General features: G+C 36.2%; 3 protein-coding genes across 6 annotated transcripts in view; all 3 read left to right on the forward strand.

Annotated features, from left to right (window-relative positions):
- The window catches only part of LOC127846702 (endonuclease/exonuclease/phosphatase family domain-containing protein 1-like), a 182,249-nt gene that overhangs the window by 42,520 nt on the left and 118,052 nt on the right, over nt 1-21,677 (forward strand). The window lies entirely within an intron of this gene.
- Nucleotides 230-21,677, forward strand: part of LOC127846701 (rhophilin-2-like) — a 63,103-nt gene continuing 41,655 nt past the window's right edge. Inside the window, exons 1-4 of the mRNA XM_052378191.1 lie at nt 230-405; nt 2,734-2,849; nt 8,465-8,593; nt 11,363-11,435. Coding sequence (XP_052234151.1) covers nt 337-405; nt 2,734-2,849; nt 8,465-8,593; nt 11,363-11,435 — 387 coding nt within the window. The 5' untranslated portion in view covers nt 230-336. The remainder of the gene's footprint in view (nt 406-2,733; nt 2,850-8,464; nt 8,594-11,362; nt 11,436-21,677) is intronic.
- LOC127846715 (putative nuclease HARBI1) lies at nt 11,815-16,243 on the forward strand. 2 transcript variants are annotated; one of them, XM_052378215.1, is made up of 6 exons: nt 11,815-11,885; nt 12,431-12,532; nt 13,266-13,498; nt 14,421-14,574; nt 15,193-15,293; nt 15,845-16,243. In XM_052378215.1, the coding sequence occupies exons 1-6, from the start codon at nt 11,847-11,849 to the stop codon at nt 16,056-16,058; spliced, it is 843 nt and encodes a 280-aa protein (XP_052234175.1). In that variant the 5' UTR covers nt 11,815-11,846; the 3' UTR covers nt 16,059-16,243. The 2 variants fall into 2 exon arrangements, with proteins under 2 accessions (XP_052234175.1, XP_052234177.1); XM_052378217.1 differs by lacking the exon at nt 11,815-11,885 and adding an exon at nt 12,031-12,171.

Raw genomic sequence — 21,677 nt, forward strand, 5'->3', positions numbered from 1 at the left:
CTTGAAATAGTGCAAGTTACACCTATAGAGAAATTTTGAGTCAACCAAAAAATACCAGTTGCGAGTTTCATATCAAATTCCTCATGAACATGAAAATAGGATAATCAGCTTACAAGAGTATGTTTATATGGTTGCTGTGATTGTTGTTGTTTGATTTTAATGCGTTTAACGTGGAACATTTGATGACGTTAAAATTTTCCAAGGTTACAACGTAGTGTGTAACCTATGGACAACTTGTACTGATATGCTGAAAACTAAGACCGTCTAAAAATGACATCTTTCTGTAATGGTTTCGATTACATTTTAAACTATATTGCGATAAAATTAACATAAGAAATGGAATCAGAAGTGAGTGAAAAAGACGATGCACTATCGGATTTGAAGATGGATTTTATAGGAAGAAAGGTATTTGAATATTGCTAAATGCGTATCTATTTCGGATGAAATACTCCGGAAATTACATGTACACTGTCAAAACATGCAGACATTTATTATTTTAGTAAAATGTTTTGTATTGCATCACTATAAGTTCCATGTTTTATACAATTTTTGATAATATGTATCAATAATTAAGGTAATTGAGTCGATATTTATTGTCAATTTTATACACTTGAAAACAAGGTGTGGTCATCTACAGTAATACCACAGCCATTATGGCCTGGGGTCATCTGACTTCTGTCAGTGCTTATTTCCTTTCAGTAGTTAATCTTAAAGGATTTCAAGTTTGTTGATAATGATTAAGCCATTTTATTGATATTATGTTATATTTTGATTTTCTTTATCTATATATATGCAAGTACGCTTATTTTTTTCCAGCTTTTTGGGAAGATACCTTAGGTTACCTTAGGTGGTTTACCACCGCAGGTCTTTTGGACCTCTGTAGTGGCCTCTTCTTCGTCATCGCTATTTAATAGTCTCGGTGTTTTGCTTCCGGTTATTTCATTATAGTCACAGTTATGATCGTACACCATTGGGTGGTTTATCCAATATTTATCTAGGCGTCTTTTAAAAGTATCCGTGTTCTTGGATGTGACGACAGCACTTGGTAAATTATTCCATATGTTTACAATGCGATTGGAGAAAAAGTTCTTGCGAATGTCGCGTGCACACCTTTGTTTTAAAAGTTTTAATGGATGACCTCTATTTGTATTTGTGTTCAAAGTAAAAATTCCAACTGTTGTTCTTTTGTCATAGATATTGTTCAAGATCTTGTATGTTTCAATCATATCCCCTCGTAGTCTGCGAAATTTCAAAGTGGGTAGTTTAATCAATTTAAGTCTTTCCTCGTATGATTTATCCTTAAGTTTGGGTAACATTTTGGTTGCTCTACGTTGGACGTTTTCAATGCTATCAATGTCTTTAATTTTTGATGGACTCCATACACTGCTGGCATATTCCAGATGTGGTCTTACAATGGACTTGAATAATAATCTGAAGCTTCTAAAGTCTAGAAATTTAAATGAACGTCTTATTAATCCCATCATTTTGTTGGCTTTATTTACTTGGTTTTGTATGTGTTCATCAAATTTTAATTTTGAGTTTATTGTTACACCAACATCTTTTTCATTTTCAACTCTTTCTAGAGAAACGAGGCCTCCTTCATACTTGGGCATAGTATATGATCTTATTTCTGGGGGTTTTGTTGAAATTTGTAGTATTTTGCACTTGTCTGGGTGAAACTTTAACAGCCATTTGTTGCTCCATTCAAAAAGTTTATTCAAATCATCTTGGAGAATTAACTGATCATTTTTAGTCGAAATCTCACGGTATATTTTTGTATCGTCCGCAAACATAAGAACACTAGATAGCCCATTGCTTTGAAAATGGGAATTTTATCAGCATTTTCAAGAAATTGGGAAAATAAATTGGGATTAAAAACTACAGAAATGAGTTCAGCATCTTTAATCTCAAACACCACAAACACCATCATGGTCAACAGTTTTTCACACAATAAGCTCACAGTCTTCTGTCACATCAGGCACCATTTTATTTAAATCTATGTTCTGCTGTAAAGATAGCATTAATCTCTGTTCTGCTGAAAGGATAGCATAAATCTCTGTTCTGCTGGAAAGATAGCATTAATCTATGTTCTGCTGGAAAGATAGCGTTAATCTATGTTCTGCTGAAAGGATAGCGTTAATCTGTTCTGCATAAAAAATAGCATTAATCTCTGTTTTGCTAAAAAAGATAGCATTAATCTCTGTTCTGCTGAAAAGATAGCATTAATCTCTGTTCTGCTGGAAAGATAGTGTTAATTTCTGTTCTGCTTATTCTTTACCGTATCACTTCTTTCCCATTTTCAAATAATTGGTTCTTTTGCTGTTTTGTGAGAAATAGATTGATAAATTGTGCCGTTAACCATTTACCACTTATATACGAATTTTTGACAAGTTTGTTGTCTCTTAGAAAGTTAAATTCAATTAAAGACCTTTCTTACTAGATTTAAGTTTTCATTTTTAATCCTTAGATACTGATCATACTGATGAGCAGCAAACAGCATAAAACCTGAACAGACTGCAAGTTACTCGCATGCTGTTCTGGTTTTATGCTGTTTGCTTTTATCCATTTTCACTTTGCCTCTGAGTGGGAAAGGGTTGAAATAGCATTGATTTATGCTTCCGAAAAACAATGTCATTTAGTGCAATTAGACTTTTTCACCTCAAATTGTCTCCCTTTTGAATCGGTTAATGTAAGGGTAAATCTTTACCAAAGGCTAATCTGCACTATATTCAGGGTTGCGATCCACTGCTGTCAACTGCAAGGGGAAAGCTTCAAAAACGGCGGTCCAAGTTGAACGACGAGATCAACAGAGAACTTCGTATGAGGAATGGAGCTGAAAACTTGTACAGGTTTGTGGTTAGAAGAAAGAAGATATGATCTGTGCTCTGGAGAAACGGAGCTTAGCGTATGTGACTAAATTATCGTCCAAGATATGCAAGATAAGCCTGTGCTGTTTGCACGGGCTAACCAGGGACAACACTTCTTGCTTTTATGGAGTTTTTCCGTTAAAGGAAGTCTCTTTAGGGTGAAAATCAAGTGAAGGCGGAAAGTGTCATCCCTGATTAGCCTGTGTGAACTTCACAGGCTAATGTGGGAGGATACTTTATGCACATGCATTAAGCCTTTTTTTTTAATAGCCTGACTCATATTAACATCTTTAATTTAAAACAAGTGTGCAAGTTTATGTAAGCCAGCTAGACAAATCTCTCGCAACAATAGGGATCAAATCAGCAGCGAAAATTTCTAGCGTTTTGACTAAAATTGGGAAATTAGTGTTGTTGTTGTTGTTTTGCTTAAAAACATGCTTCAACATTGAAAATATACATATTTTCAGTATTATTATGCCCCCCTTCGAAGAAGAGGAGGTATATTGCTTTGCTCATGTCGGTCAGTCGGTCTGTCGGTCGGTCTGTCGGTCCGTCCACCAGGTGGTTGTCAGATGATAACTCTAGATCGCTTGGGCCTAGGATCATGAAACTTCATAGGTGCATTGATCATGACTCGCAGATGACCCCTATTGATTTTGAGGTCACTAGGTCAAAGGTCAAGGTTACGGTGACCCGAAATAGTAAAATGGTTTCCGGATGATAACTCAAGAACGCTTATGCCTAGGATCATGAAACTTCATAGGTACATTGATCATGACTCGCAGATGACCCCTATTGATTTTGAGGTAACTAGGTCAAAGGTCAAGGTCACGGTGACACGTAATAGTAAAATGGTTTCCGGATGATAACTCAACAACGCTTATGCCTAGGATCATGAAACTTTATAGGTATATTGATCATGACTCGCAGATTACCCCTATTGATTTTGAGGTCACTACGTCAAAGGTCAAGGTCACAGTGACCTGAAATAGTAAAATGGTTTCCGTATGATACAGTACAGCCAAGGCGAAACAAACATTATCCGAGGCTTCGCCACAGCAAGATTATTAGTATGCGGCGGCCGAATCGTGTGTCCACGCGGCGAATCGCCGCGGCACTCGGCATCGTTCCGCGCAACGACGCCTAGCCTGCATCAACCTCGCGTACTTTTGCGGAGTGAATCCGCCGCATACGTACGCGGTGGATCAAGTGAATAGATATACTACTACATGTTCATTTGTGTAGCATAGAAACCTAGATTTACGCCACTTTCATAGTTATTAGTTTCATGTTATAAAGTGATATCATGGGCATCGTACAGTTTATAGGTGCCTATCGCAACCGTTGTTTATTGTTTGTGTTTTCACTTATATACACTTATATTTGTTAATGCAGCATCAACATACTAAAACAATATCCCGGAAAGAGGAAAATAATGCATTTGAATATCAACCGTACTTAGACAACTGACGACAGAAATTATTCGATTTACGATGAAAATCTAGGTTTAGTGCAGATTCGTTCATACGACACAAAGACAATATTTTGTTTTACGGATCCAATTTTCTTAGAGAAATGGATGAGTCATGTAAAATATCGACTATAATAATTTTTTTTATAAACAACTGGTAGCAAGATGTGTTGCAGATAATTGGTCAGTAACCACATTTCAACAAACTATTTTGTACATAATTACGTGACCTTGTTAATGTGTGAAATACATTCTTTACCGGCAGAAAACTTACTTACTTGCCAGGCACATTAAATATGCTTATAATTATGATAATACCTGTTGTCGTAAAAATAAAACCAAAAACAAATATGTTTGTTGATCATTTAAAGTTTTTTAATGGTCATCTAACAGTTTATATGTGTCTATCACAACCGTTATTTATTGTTTTTGTTTTCACTTAAGATACACTTATATTTGTGAATGCAGCATCAACATACTAAAACAATATCCAGGAAAGAGAAAGTAATGCATTTGTATATCAACCCTACTTTCGTTTTCCCAACTTACGTCAGAAAGTATTCGATTTACGATGTGAATTTAGTTTTAGTGCAGATTTGTTCAAACGACACAAAGACACTATTTTGTTTTACAAATCATTTCGGCTTAGAAGAATGTCCAGTCATAAAACATATCTAATTTTATAAACAGTCGGTAGCAAGATGAGTTGCAGCTAATTGTCAGTAACCACATTTTCACTAACTCTTTTGACCTGTTTATTCTTTTCAGTTCAATTCAACAATGAAAAATACCCATAATATCACTTCAATATAAAATAAAAATGAAACGGTGCAGTTAATAAACGCACACAAAGTAACTTAAACTACTTAAGCCGATTCTAAAAATGACAAAGATAAATTATTATTGAAATTGAATTAATACATGCCCTTGATTATCGTGTTTTGTTTTGATGACTTCCATTTTTGTTAAATTTTCAGGATTACAACAATTTGTTTATAAACGGGAATGCACTCACTAAAAACACAACAGCACGCTTTTTTATTAACTATGTTATCTATTTTATTTTGAATGCGCGCACATTAAATATTAGGATTTGACATATTATTATAAATGTTTTTTTAACAACTAATCATTTAAAAAAGATTGTTTATTTTGCGATACATGTACGCATCGACTCGGCGTCATGTCGCGGATCGAGGCTTGCCTCGGCATGCCGCGGCGGACAGATGCGAAGCTTTGCGGCAAAATTCGACTTGCCGCCGCATACTTACACAGCTTCAACAACTGACGCCACATCAACTCGTTTCGCCTTGCCGCCGCAGATCGCGAAATATGTTTGTTCCGCCTTGGCTGTACTGTAACTCAAGAACGCTTATGCCTAGGATCATGAAACTTCATAGGTAAATTGATCATGACTCGCAGATGACCCCTATTGATTTTGAGGTCACTAGGTCAAAGGCCAAGGTCACGATGACCCGAAATAGTAAAATGGTTTCCGGATGATAACTCAAGAACGCTTATGCCTAGGATCATGAAACTTTGGAAATTAATAGGTGCCATTTGGGAAAATTATATACTTTTTCCATTTGGAATGGGGCTGAATACCCAATGTGTTTTGTTTTTGACATTTCAAATTTAACTTAAACAATTTATTTAAGAAATTTCTTTAACTTAAGTGAAAACTTAAGAAGCTACTGGAATACGGCCCCTGAAAAGGATTGAAACGAAAGAAATAATTCTTATATGGTTTCTCTCCTTGGGATTATGTTTACACATTATTGGCAGTGTATTAGGACAAAAATAACTTTGATTTTGTTGATGCTAGACATACTTTGCTTTAAATGTATATAATATCACACTCAATTAACTTTGGTAAAAGAGCTTTCAATATTTTCAATATTGTCAATATTTGCCAAACTTTAGTCAATTTCATTTCTAAATAACGCTGACATCGAAAAAGAATTGTAAAGTGATTATTGATAAAAAAGGTACCTATTAGTCTGGGAATGAGGCAAATTTTGGTCTAAAATGAGCTAAAATATCACTGCTTAAATAACTAGCTTATAAATAAAAAAATAGCAATGCTGTTTAAGTACACATTATGAATCACCTTACTGAATATACACAAGTAGATGCACTGAAACTTTTTTCGCTCCAAGTAAATTTAAATATAGATTAACCCTTAAAGCGCTGGAGCTGAATTTAAAAGGCCTTTGCAAACAGAACGTGGCGTCTCATCTGGATCCAAACTGTTTGCTATTCTGATAGTATTCTTTGAAAAAAAATCAAAGAAAATGCTAATTTTAGAAATTCAGCAGACGACATTTTAGCAGACGACAAATTACCCAGCATGCAAAGGGTTAATAATAACAATAGTACATGAAAAATTTGTAAGCTGTCAAGTGCTAACAGTAATAAAATAGATCAAGTTTAGTTTAAACCTATTTCTTTAAGCTCAATTGCATCAAAAGTCTTGAGCTTATTGATATCTTATCGAGTCTGTTTGCTTGGTAAAACCAGTACTTTGTGTCTTTGAGGGTATTTAAAGAACGCTGTCACATTCGGGACCGAATCCATAACCTCCTGGTTGCTAGGCGGACACCATATCCACCACGCCTCGTCAACTTTGTGGTCACAAAAAAAGGACAATGTTTGGCCTTGATTGCTTAAAGGACAATGTTTGGCCTTGATTGCTTAAAGGACAATGTTTGGCCTTGATTGCTTAAAGGACAATGTTTGGCCTTGATTGCTTAAAGGACAATGTTTGGCCTTGATTGCTTAAAGGACAATGTTTGGCCTTGATTGCTTAAAGGACAATGTTTGGCCTTGATTGCTTAAAGGACAATGTTTGGCCTTGATTGCTTAAAGGACAATGTTTGGCCTTGATTGCTTAAAGGACAATGTTTGGCCTTGATTGCTTAAAGGACAATGTTTGGCCTTGATTGCTTAAAAATCATCTCCAGCTTTACATTGTAACTCTGTTACGTTTACAATGTTGTTTATTTTAACTCTGTAACGTTTACAATGTTGTTTATTTTAACTCTGTTACGTTTACAATGTTGTTTATTTTAACTCTGTTACGTTTACAATGTTGTTTATTTTAACTCTGTTACGTTTACAATGTTGTTTATTTTAACTCTGTTACGTTTACAATGTTGTTTATTTTAACTCTGTTACGTTTACAATGTTGTTTATTGTAACTCTGTTACGTTTACAATGTTGTTTATTGTAGCTCTGTTACGTTTACAATGTTGTTTATTTTAACTCTGTTACGTTTACAATGTTGTTTATTTTAACTCTGTTACGTTTACAATGTTGTTTATTTTAACTCTGTTACGTTTACAATGTTGTTTATTTTAACTCTGTTACGTTTACAATGTTGTTTATTGTAGCTCTGTTACGTTTACAATGTTGTTTATTTTAACTCTGTTACGTTTACAATGTTGTTTATTGTAGCTCTGTTACGTTTACAATGTTGTTTATTGTAGCTCTGTTACGTTTACAATGTTGTTTATTGTAGCTCTGTTACGTTTACAATGTTGTTTATTGTAGCTCTGTTACGTTTACAATGTTGTTGTTTTTCACCGTTTTTGGAATTTTGCCACGTCCTGTTGGTTTGGGAAAAATGTGTGTTGTTTTGACTAAAATTGGGAAAATTAATGTTGTTTTCTAGCTATAAAATGCTTCAAAATTGGGAATATAAGTGTCTTTATCCCTTTCAGTGCCGGAACCGAATTTTGAAGGCCTTTGCAAACAGTTTGGATCCTGAGGGTTAGGATCATGGCGTCTCATCACGATCCAAACTGTTTGCTATTCTGATTGTATTCTTTGAAAAAAATCGAAGAAAATGCTAATTTTTGAAATTTAGCAGACAACATTTTAGCAGACGACAAATTGCCCAGCATGCAAAGAGTTATTGTGATATTTACTAAGGTTGAGCTTATGAAGCTGGATGGGAGATGAACAATATGCTGATCTAAAAACATATTTTTGGGGGAAACCTTCAATTGGGAATTTTTAGCTCCCATTTGGGAAAAATATATTCTTTTTTCCATTGGGAATGGGGCCAAATATCAGACATAATTACGAATGAAAAAACCACACGCTGGTTTATGAATGCTTACAGAGCTACGGACAACAAGCGTCTGAAGGAACTGGTGTCAGTAGAACTGCTGTTCTTCAACTCCAACATACAACTGCTGAAGGAAGAAGTGTCAGATCTCAACAGCTCGGTCACAGTCTACCAGCATGACAAGTAAATGCAGTTTGTTTTTCTTCAACGTTTTTGGGTTAGCAGTGATTTTTAGCTTGACTATTATATATGAAATATATATAGTGGAGCTATCCTACTCACCCCGGCGTCAGTGTTCTGTGCCATGCCGTGCCGTTAGCGTGCAAATGTTCAAGTTTTCTTACTACCCCAAATATTTTCTTTGTCCCTTGACATATTGCTTTCATATTTTGCCTACTTGTTTACCAACATGACCCCAACCTATAAACAAGAGCAGACAACTCTATCAAGCATTTTGTCATTATTATGGCCCCTTTTCCACTTAGAATATGCAGCAACTGTTAAAATTTGCGTACTACCGCAAATATTTTCAATGTGCCTTGACATATTGCTTTCATATTTTGCATACTTGTTTGCCATCATGACTCCAACCTATAAACAAGAGCATACAACTGTATCAAGCATTTTTACAGAATTATTGCCCCTTTTATACTTTGAATATGCATATTATTGATAAATCTATGTTAAAGTTTGCGTACTACCCCAAATATTTCCTATACCCTTTGACATATTGCTTTTATATTTTGCATACTTGTTTACCAACATGACCTCAACCTATAAACAAGAGCAGACCACTGTATCAAGCATTTTGACATAATTATGGCCCCTTTTACACTTAGATAATTGAACATTTTGCTTAAATTGTCGTAACTTCTTTTTTTATGATAACATTTTATTATAACTTTGACAAAACAACACTTACCTGAATACCACAATGGCCACCCAAACAATACATCACGCCACTACCCAGAAACCCTCCCCCTCCCCAACCTCCCCTACAATTTTTTTTTTAATATCATCTAATAAATTACCACACCCCACATACTCCCCCCCCCTACCCCCCCCCCATTTTTTCCCCTTTTTTTATTTTTGAAAGATCGTCTAATAAAAGACCACACCCCACATTATACCCCCACTCCCCCCCCCCCACCCAATTTTTGTTTATTTTTTTATTTTTTTACTTTTTTTTTTTGAAAGATCGTCTAATAAATTATTGAATATTAACAATTTCCCCATGATAGCTTATGTTATACTGTCAAGCACTCGAATAGTCGAGCGCGCTGTCCTCTGACAGCTCTTGTTTATGTCCCCCACCACTATAGAGGGGGACATATTGTTTTTGACCTGTCTGTTGGTTTGTTTGTTGGTTTTTTGGTTTGCGTCAAACTTTAACATTTGCCATAACTTTAGAAATATTGAAGATAGCAACTTAATATTTGGTATGCATGTGTATCTCATGGAGCTGCACATTTTGATTGGTGAATGGTCAAGCTCATCCTTCAAGGTCTAAGGTCAAATATATGGGTCAAAATCGCTCATTTAATGTACACTTTTGCAATATTGAAGATAACAACTTGATATTTGGCATGCATGTGTATCTCATGGAGCTGCACATTTTGAGTGATGAAAGGTCAAGGTCATCCTTTAAGGTCAAGGTCGAATATATGGGGACATAGTGTTTCACAAACACATCTTGTTTGGTTTATATTTTACAGCCTGTATGTTCTGGATTAGGAAAAAAGCGTGATAAACCATGAAATTGGGAAAAATGAATCATTATTAATATGATTATAAATCACAGTATTTAAATTGTTTATAAGTGCATGTCAACTGCATTTTTTAAAGTTATATTATTTATTGCTGTATAAAGTTCTTCTTACAATAAAGATTTCTAGTCCATTTGAGTTTATTGGAAAAGTGCTGTTGTTTTTTGGATGGGGGGAGTAATTTTGGACAGATATTTGGGAATTTATGTTACTTTTTGATATTGGGTAACAGCCTTATAAAGATGGTAATATTGGGCCAAAAAAAAACACTGGTTGGGGGGGGGGTTATTGGATTTGGAAAAATCTCTTTGTTTTGAACTCAAATTGGGAAAATGGTGTTGTTTTTATGCTTCCAAAGGAGGGCATATAGTGATCGGACCGTCCGTCCGTCTGTCTGTCCTTCCGTCACACTTTGCGTTTAGGTTTCGTGTTTAGGTTTCGAAAAATTCTCATAACTTCTATGTCCCTTCACAAAGCAACTTGATATTTGGCATGCATGTGTATCTCATGGAGCTGCACATTTTGAGTGGTGAAAGGTCAAGGTCGTCCTTCAAGGTCAAATGTAAAAAAATATGTATGAAAGCGGCAAAATAGGGGGCATTGTGTTTCTGACAAACACATCTCTTGTTTTTTAACTGATACTTTTAAATAAAGGATAATAGTGTTTTGAATACTATATTTGTTATGGATCTGAATGGGGCATTGAACTAAATGTAGTGATTTATTGGAAGTGAAAACCTTTAATTGGAAATTTTAAACTGTCATTTGGAATAGAATTTATTCTTTTTTGAGATTGGGTATAGGGCAGAATTTCAGCCACAAATTTGATCGAAAAAAACACTGATATTAATTAGCACCGTCTCAAATTTTTGCTGATAGAGGCGAAATTGTGATTTTTTTGGTAATTATTTATTATGACTCTTTGGAAAGTGGCTTTTTAACCCATTTATGCCTAGCATCTAGAAAAAAGGCCTTGGCAAATAGCGTAAACCCAGATGAGACACCGCATCATGTGGCGTCTCATCTGGGTCTACGCTGTTTTCTGAAAGGAATGTCTTTAAGAAATATTCTAAATATAGAAATAAATATACTAGACATCCCTAATTTTGGAAATAAATCAATCCAATTTAGAAGGATGGGAGAGTCCACTAGGCATAAATGGGTTAAAAGAAAATGTTATTTTCAGTTCAAATGTTGTTCCAATGATTCCACTGGGACTCAAAGAGACCAAGGACATTGACTACCGAGTAGCTATCAAGGTACATTAACTAATTTATCCCACTTTTACCTCGAATTTGGTTGATTAAAGCCCCGGAGTGCGTTTCACTAAGATGCGTACGCAAATTTTTTCCGTAAATATTTGCGTACGCAAATGTTGTTCTCAAAAACGCATTTCACTAAACATCGTAAATTAACGCTGTGCGTAAATTCTGGCGTACATTTACGTCACAAATGTACTTCGCGTAAATCAGAAAAATTGGCGTAAATCCGGAAGTGTCATGGCTGCCGTTGCTGAAGCGTTCGCATTACGCGAGATTCGTCCTCGAATATTCCGAGCACGAATCAACACCTTAAGCTATCTGAGCGAAAAGAAAATCGTTGAGAGGTATCGTCTGTCGACGGAGGGTATTATTTACCTCGAGGAGTTAATTCGTGCCGATTGCGAGCCTATGAGTGACAGGAGTCACTCACTGAACGTCAGAACAAAGGTCGGTGTACGTTGTTTGTTTGTCTTTTCGAACATGAATACCATAATAATTATATATTATAATCCTTTTTTGTGCAATTTAGTACCACATAACCGACACCTGTTTTCGTTGTTATTTCCCTTGAATACACGGACGCCATATTGTTGTGAACGAAAAGCTGATGTGGCATCCCCACAATTTAGTTTGGAATTTTATTCTTGTTTGTTTCTCTATCTAAAAAATATAAGTCTTAACATAATATACCGTAGAACATGCGCGAAATGCATTGATTCATCTGCTTCTTATGGTACGAGTTTATAGAACTTCAGTTGAATTTTTTTTAAGAGTAACTGATTTTGACAGTGACATTTGTGTGTGTGTGCTATTTATTAATATTATTTACAAACAAACTTGTGTTTGTGTAGTCCCATTTAATACTTATTTCTGAACAAACGTGGGTAAACTATTGTTCAGAAAATTTTATAAAGGTTATATATCACATTAGTCATTTTGAGAGACAAATTTTATTAATATTTTTTATTGGATTGCATGGGTCTCTTTTTCAGCTCCTAGTTACACTACGCTACCTTGCCAAAGGAGATTTTTATAGCGAGGTTGGAGATCTGCATGGAGTCAGCAGGAGCTCTGTGTGCCGGTGTATTCAACAGGTGTGTCTTAACCCTTTGCATGCTGGGAAATTTGTCGTCTGCTAAAATGTTGTCTGCTAAATTTCTAAAATAAGCATTTTCTTCGATTTTTTTTTTAAAGAATACTTTCATAATAGCAAACAGTTTGGATCCTGATGAGACGCCACGTTTTGTGGCGTCTCATCTGGATCCAAACTGTTTGCAAAGGCCTTCAAATCCCGGTTCCAGCGCTCAAAGGGTTAAGAAAACTTTATTGTGAAAACATTCTCCTAAATTAATTAAACAATTTTCAATTAAAAGCTGTTTAATTCTTCTGCGGTTGAAACGCATCATTGCTAAAACGAACTTAGCTTAAGTATGCCACTAACCAGACTGACATATTCCAACCTACAGCGATATAATGGTTAATGAACGTTTTGCTGATAAAAATGGTTTTATGGCGTTTGTACCCTTAAGGCAAAAAATGCACAAATTATGTCCGTTTCCAGCATCTTATTTGCATAAACTCCAAAGCTTTATTAATAAATTAGATGCCCTAACATTCATGAAGCGACTATTTATTACTGCTATTTACTATTGTGTAAACTGATATATGTTCCAATGAATTCATTGAATTAATTGAAAAAAAGGAATTATTTGCATATATGAATAACATAAGCACATTCTTTGTGGAGGCCATCTTCTTCATCAAAAAATAAAAACCAGTCGATTGTAATATTTAAGATTATAATATGAGACATTCTATAACTTTCAGGTTATAAGTGCCATTAACCGAAACCTGAACAACATCACCTTCCCAACATCTTTGCATGACCTTGCTGCAACAAAACAGAAGTTCCATCGTGTAGCAGGAATCCCGAATGTTATAGGCGCTGTGGATGGAACACTGATCCCAATTCAAGCTCCATCTGAAAATCCTCAGACGTATGTGTGCCGAAAAGGATACCATGCTGTAAACATTCAAGCTGTTGTGGATAGCAGCTTAAGGTTATTTTGTTGTACCCCGTTGGTAGGGAGAGGGGGGCTATATGTGTTGTTTTCTAAGCATAATGCTTGTGCGTAAATTGTCATCCCTAATCACGGACGACAATTTACGCTTTAATTGAATTTATTGTTTAAATGATGTAAGAGACATATAATCTTATCGAAAATCTAGTTTAGGCGAAAAGTGTCGTCCCTGATTAGCCTGTGGGGACTGCACAGGCTTATCTGGGCTGACACTTCACGCACATGCATTATGCCCAGTTTTCTCAGAACGCCACAAATATGGCAGTCACTCTGTCATGGGAAAGAATTACATCGATATCTCCATGGTGGAGGTCACACTTTGTACTAATTCCTTAGAAATGTCATTAATTATCTTCTCTTTTTTTGTGAAGACAACATGCAAAATATTCTGTTTCAATGTGTCATGTGGAGGTATTCATCACGTCTATGACAAAGCTCTAGTTTGGTTTTGTTCCCTTAGAACCAGTTTCAATAACGACATAGATGTTTGTATTTAAATAAAATTACATTACTAATTGTATAAACCTTTTTCATATAGTTATAATAATTATGTCTTTCTTTTGTTTTTTAAATAATCAACAATAAAGTACATTATTAACTTAAGGGGCATATTGACAGTATTAACCTATATAAATGCTAACATTAAGTATAGCACAAAGTCCAATTTTAATAATATAAGAAAATGAGGAACACTACTTTATTGATGAAATAATTATTACAATAACTTAAAACGCCTAAAAATATTATTCCCAACACGATTCGAACTCTAGCTCAACGTAACTTCTAATTTTCAATGAATATTTTGTACACTGAAGTATTGTTGAAAGTCCATTTTAGTCTGTTAGCATGCGGATTGAAATGCACTTTTAAGCATTTGATACATTGTCATAAATATGCACAGGTTTACCAATGTCAATGCAAAGTGGCCTGGTTCAACACACGATGCCACAGTATTTGATAACTCTTCACTGAAGGACCACCTTGCTATCAACAAGCCAGGATGGCTATTGGGAGATTCTGGTTATCCATTGAGAGAATACCTGATAACACCCAAGGTATTTTCATGGATTGTAGGTTTTTGTTATCTTCTTGTTGTATTAAAGGGGCATACTGACGGCTTATGCTCTACAATATAATCGACAATAAAATAACCTTTTGATCAGTAATTGTAATTAATGGAATTTTGTCAGTACAGAGCTATTTTCTCAGCAATTATTGCATGGAATGTAATTAAACTAAAATTAATGTGAATCATCATAATGCGGTGGTTCATTACAGTAGGTTCGACTTCATATTTCAAGAGTACTGTCCTCTTAATTGATTGAAATTCAGTATTTTTTTCTGCCATGAGCTATTTGTAAATAACTATTGTACGAAAGATCATGAAATTTAAAATAAATCTTCAGTTTAGTGGCATATTATGGTGCTAAATATAGATTTTTGGTGTTCATTTCTAGAGTTATGGACCTTTAAATGACTGAAATTGAGCATTTTGTCTGTCTCGGCTGTAGTATGGAATTTAATGAAATTCAAACTAAATGTGTGTTATCATCCTAAGTGTATTCAGGATGATTATGTCTTTTCGGAGTTGTACCTTTTATTGATTAATTCAGATTGTTTATGAACTACTTTGCAATTTTCAATGGTTGAAATGAATTTTCCATTTGTTTTAGAACAACCCACAAACAGCACAAGAATTGGGATTCAACGGGGCTCACAGCCGAACTCGAATTTGTGTTGAAAGAGCATTTGGACTTTTGAAGGCTAGATTTAGGTAAATTTGAGTGTTTGTTCAAATTGCATACTTAGTATATTATAAATAAGTATTATGTTTTTCTTAAAATTGTGTAGCTTGGCAGAATTAATGTCAGTTTTTTTCATGTTGATTTATGTACATGTATCACTATTTGTTAACTCTTTTTTTTTTTTTAAAGCAATTTATAATAAAACGGGTACGTGTTATGCATGCCAATAACTATTGTTATCAAATAAGAAATATTGTAAGGACTGTATTTAAATCTTTAGCTTGAGTAGCCGGTCAAAATTGCAGGATTGTATTGCTTTATTTGATTACCATAGAACTATATATTTATATATTTCAATAACAAAATCTTCCAAATGTCTTTGAAGCATTGAATATTTCTGTGTATTTCCAAATTAGCACAATTCTAATTATGAGAAAACGGTCAAGTTTAAAAAACATGTTGAAAAACCAGTAAATTCTTTCATTCTAATCTCTACTTGGAAGAGTAAAAAAAACGGTTGGGTCAGTTAGAAAAAATTAGGGTCTGCCATGTTAGTGGTAATATGAAAAAACAATTTCAGGTGTCTGCATAGAAGTGGTGGTGTCCTTCCATTCCGTCCTGGCAAGTGTATGGAGGTGGTTGTGGTATGTGCCAAACTCCACAATTTGTGCCTTGACCTCAAGATACCTTTTGACAATGAAGAAGAAGAAGTGGACATTGATGAAGATCCACAGAATCTGTATCCTGAGGGCAACAATCAGCAATGCAGGCAGAGAATAATTGCAATGTTTTAAAGGATATGTTCTTATTACCTGCTTCATTGAAAATTCAAAGTCAGTCGAATGATACGCCTGCATTGTGTTCTGATTGACTAGGGCGTATCATTCGACTGGCTTTTAATTCCCACATGGAATTGTAATTATTTGGTTGATGTTGGTGATTATGTTCAGCAAGTGAAAATTTACCTGTTTCACTATTGATTAAGAAAAATTAAGTATGTACTTGTAATTATAATTGTATGCACCCTTTTAACAAAAGGGGGTATAATAAATCTGAATATATAAGCGCTTTGGAAATTACCTTTTTTTCTAGAGGACTCAATTCCTCTGAAGGGGGTCCTCCACCGGTGCCCCGCTCATACTGCACCCTGGCTCTTTCTTTTTTACTGGCCTTCACCTTCAGGTCGCTAACCTTCTTCTTGCATTCATCCACAGTTCGGCTTATTAAGCTGGTGCTGTTGACACTAAAAATGCAATTTCAGTCTAGCAAAAATTCATAACATGTTATACTTTTACCACCAGCACCAGTTATAAGCTCTAAAAATGAAGAATTCATACATCTATTCAGATTTAATACTGTACAGTATCTTTAATTTAGCAATGACACTACATGCTTAAATTGTACGTTGTATCAGTTTAATGTCAAAACAGGGGCTTCAAATAAATTGATCAATCACCAGTTACTAAATAGTTTATATCTAAATTATTTTCTAAATTTTGTTTTGTTTCTTGAATGTTTGTGACGATATGATTAATCTGGGACTTTAAACCACTTACGCGTCCATAACGCTTTCCCATGCTTTCCGTTTGTCCATTCCAGTGAGTGAAATAGACAGACCACCCTCGAGCACGTCATATTTATTCTCGTACTCGCAAACGAGCGTCTCAAACTCGTTTTTGGACCAATTCGCTTTCTTTACCTTCGTTTTCGCGTCCATTGTTTACAGTAGATACTGTTGCAGACGATGACTTTCTCAAGCGTCCGCGCGCACCTGACAGGCTAAACGACACTAACGCGCAGCGTAAATTTTGCGCACATTTTAGTGAAACGGCGTACGCAATAATTTACGTTCGGCGTAAATTATGTGCGTCAACCTAAAGTTGCGAAAATATACGCTATGTTAGTGAAACGCACTCCCGTTGATTAAATTCCTGCTATAAACCACGGCACAAAATCATAGCATTTTTTTTTACAAAATGATGTCATAAATCCAGTGGAATTATCCAGTTAAACTTATTGTGTTTAAATAAAAATGTCTACTGAATAAACAGTGGGATAAATAGAATATAGATTAGTGTTGATTATAGATCAGGTTTATCATGCTCGGCACGAAGAGGAAAAAGCACTCCCCAAGGCTCGTGTTTTTTGTTTTCTAAGCCTCCCATGAAAAACCTGATCTATAATCAACACTGACCTATAATTCTCTATGTTTGATTCTCGCTGTGGGAAAACAGGGCTTAATGCATGACTGCACAGGCTATTCAGGGACGACACTTTTGAATTTATGGATTTTTATGTCCCCCCAGTCTATACTGGAGGACATATTGTTTTTGCCCTGTCTGTTTATTGGTTTGTGTGCGTGAAACTTTAACATTGGCCATAACTTTTGCAATATTAAAGATAGCAACTTGATATTTGGCATGCATGTGTATCTCATGGAGCTGCACATTTTGAGTGGTAAAAGGTCAAGGTCATCCTTCAAGGTCAAAGTTCAATTATATGGGGGGCATAGTGTTTCACAAACACATCTTGTTTTTATAGAGAAAGTCGTTTCTAAATGAAAATCCAGTATTAACAGAAAGTGTCGTCCCAGATTAGCCTATGTTGGCTGCACATGCTTATTATCCCCCGCCAGAGGCGGAGGGATATTGTTTTGGCGTTGTCCGTCCGTCCGTCCGGCACTTTTGTGTCCGGAGCCATATCTTGGAAGTGCTTTGGCGGATTTCATTCAAACTTTGTATGAGTATATATATGCATAAGAGGATGATGCACGCCAAATGGCATTGTACACCACCTGTTAAAAACAGAGTTATGGCCCTTTGTATCTTGAAAAAATGCTTTTTACTATAGGCACTTTTGTGTCCGGAGCCATATCTTGGAAGTGCTTTGGCGGATTTCATTGAAACTTTGTATGAGTGTATATATGCATAAGAGGATGATGCACGCCAAATGGCATTGTACACCATCTGTTAAAAACAGAGTTATGGCCCTTTGTATCTTGAAAAAATGCTTTTTACTATAGGCACTTTTGTGTCTGGAGGCATATCTTGGAAGTGCTTTGGCGGATTTCATTGAAACTTGGTATGAGTATATATATGCATAAGAGGATGATGCACGCCAAATGGCATTGTACACCATTTGTTAAAAACAGAGTTATGGCCCTTTGTATCTTGAAAAAATGCTTTTAACTATAGGCACTTTTGTGTCTGGAGCCATATCTTGGAAGTGCTTTGGCGGATTTCATTGAAACTTGGTATGAGTATACATATGCATTAGAGGATGATGCACGCCAAATGGCATTGTATACCATTTGTTAAAAACTGAGTTATGGCCCTTTGTATCTTGAAAAAATGCTTTTTACTATAGGCACTTTTGTGTCCGGAGCCATATCTTGGAAGTGCTTTGGCGGATTTCATTGAAACTTTGTATGAGTGTATATATGCATAAGAGGATGATGCACGCCAAATGGCATTGTACACCATCTGTTAAAAACAGAGTTATGGCCCTTTGTATCTTGAAAAAATGCTTTTTACTATAGGCACTTTTGTGTCTGGAGCCATATCTTGGAAGTGCTTTGGCGGATTTCATTCAAACTTTGTATGAGTATATATATGCATAAGAGGATGATGCACGCCAAATGGCATTGTACACCACCTGTTAAAAACATAGTTATGGCCCTTTGTATCTTGAAAAAATGCTTTTTACTATAGGCACTTTTGTGTCTGGAGCCATATCTTGGAAGTGCTTTGGCGGATTTCATTGAAACTTGGTATGAGTATATATATGCATAAGAGGATGATGCACGCCAAATGGCATTGTACACCATCTGTTAAAAACAGAGTTATGGCCCTTTGTATCTTGAAAAAATGCTTTTCACTATAGGCACTTTTGTGTCTGGAGCCATATCTTGGAAGTGCTTTGGCGGATTTCATTGAAACTTGGTATGAGTATATATATGCATAAGAGGATGATGCACGCCAAATGGCATTGTACACCATCTGTTAAAAACTGAGTTATGGCCCTTTGTATCTTGAAAAAATGCTTTTTACTATAGGCACTTTTGTGTCCGGAGCCATATCTTGGAAGTGCTTTGGCTTGGTATGATTGAAACTTGGTATGAGTATATATATGCATAAGAGGATGATGCACGCCAAATGGCATTGTATACCATCTGTTAAAAACTGAGTTATGGCCCTTTGTATCTTGAAAAAATGCTTTTTACTATAGGCACTTTTGTGTCCGGAGCCATATCTTGGAAGTGCTTAGGCGGATTTCATATAAACTTGGTATGAGTATATATCCCCTGCCAGAGGCAGAGGGATATTGTTTTGCGTTGTCCGGCTGTCCGTCCGTCACTTTTGTGTCCGGAGCCATATCTTGGAAGTGCTTTGGTGTATTTCATTGAAACTTTGTATCACGCCAAATGGCATTGTACACCATCTGTTAAAACCAGAGTTATGGCCCATTGTATCTTGTTGTTACCTATTATATTTATGAAGTAAACCATCATCCTCTCAAACATCATCATGTAAATAAAGTATGATTGACAAAGTGAATACATGTGACTAATCATGTTTCCAAAATGACACCAATGATTCCCGTACCCAATGATAAATGATTAACCATCAAAACATTTCCAGGTATGTCATGGCAGATGTTGTGTTCACTCTGCAACACTCTGAAAATTTAGCGTATGTAAACGTTGAATGTTTTTGTGGAAAACGCACGACTTATTAATTCACCTAAATAAATTGTGAAGGCTTAAGAACCTTCCTTTGTCTTAGTTTTGTGTTATTGTACTCCGTCCGTCCATCTATCATTATGTTCATCCGTCCAATTTGCACCCATCCTCAAACAAAGCATATGTTGCGGGGATACCTTGGGCCTTTCAGGCCCTCTTGTTTGAGATGACAGCTTACGCCCCTGCATAAAGCCCTGGCTTATTTGAGATGACAGCTTACGCCCCTGCATAAAGCCCTGGCTTATTTGAGATGACAGCTTACGCCCATGCATAAAGCCCTAGTTTATTTGAGATGACAGCTTACGCCCATGCATAAAGCCCTGGTTTATTTGAGATGACAGCTTACGCCCATGCATAAAGCCCTAGTTTATTTGAGATGACAGCTTACGCCCATGCATAAAGCCCTAGTTTATTTGAGATGACAGCTTACGCCCCTGCATAAAGCCCTGGCTTATTTGAGATGACAGCTTACGCCCATGCATAAAGCCCTAGTTTATTTGAGATGACAGCTTACGCCCATGCATAAAGCCCTAGTTTATTTGAGATGACAGCTTACGCCCATGCATAAAGCCCTGGTTTATTTGAGATGACAGCTTACGCCCATGCATAAAGCCCTGGTTTATTTGAGATGACAGCTTACGCCCATGCATAAAGCCCTGGTTTATTTGAGATGACAGCTTAAGCCCATGTATAAAGCCCTGGTTTATTTGATATGACAGCTTAAGCCCATGTATAAAGCCCTGGTTTATTTAAAATGACAGCTTACGCCCATGTATAAAGCCCTAGTTTATTTGATATGACAGCTTACGCCCATGCATAAAGCCCCGGTTTATTTGATATGACAGCTTACGCCTATGTATAACGCCCTGGTTTATTTGATATGACAGCTTACACCCATGTATAAAGCCCTGGTTTATTTGATATGACAGCTTACGCCCATGCATAAAGCCCCGGTTTATTTGATATGACAGCTTACACCCATGCATAAAGCCCTGGTTTATTTGAGATGACAGCTTACGCCCATGCATAAAGCCCTGGTTTATTTGATATGACAGCTTATGCCCATGCATAAAGCCCTGGTTTATTTGATATGACAGCTTACGCCCATGCATAAAGCCCTGGTTTATTTGATATGACAGCTTAAGCCCATGCATAAAGCCCTGGTTTATTTGAGATGACAGCTTACGCCCATGAATAAAGCCCTGGTTTATTTGAGATGACAGCTTACGCCCATGCATAAAGCCCTGGTTTATTTGAGATGACAGCTTACGCCCATGCATAAAGCCCTGGTTTATTTGAGATGACAGCTTACGCCCATGCATAAAGCCCTGGTTTATTTGATATGACAGCTTACGCCCATGCATAAAGCCCTGGTTTATTTGAGATGACAGCTTACGCCCATGCATAAAGCCCTGGTTTATTTGAGATGACAGCTTACGCCCATGCATAAAGCCCTGGTTTATTTGAGATGACAGCTTACGCCCATGCATAAAGCCCTGGTTTATTTGATATGACAGCTTACGCCCATGTATAAAGCCCTGGTATATTTGAGATGACAGCTTACGCCCATGCATAAAGCCCTGGTTTATTTGAGATGACAGCTTACGCCCATGCATAAAGCCCTGGTTTATTTGAGATGACAGCTTACGCCCATGCATAAAGCCCTGGTTTA

Source organism: Dreissena polymorpha, chromosome 9, assembly GCF_020536995.1.
Source record: "Dreissena polymorpha isolate Duluth1 chromosome 9, UMN_Dpol_1.0, whole genome shotgun sequence".
In the NCBI taxonomy this organism is placed as follows: Eukaryota; Metazoa; Mollusca; class Bivalvia; order Myida; family Dreissenidae; genus Dreissena; species Dreissena polymorpha.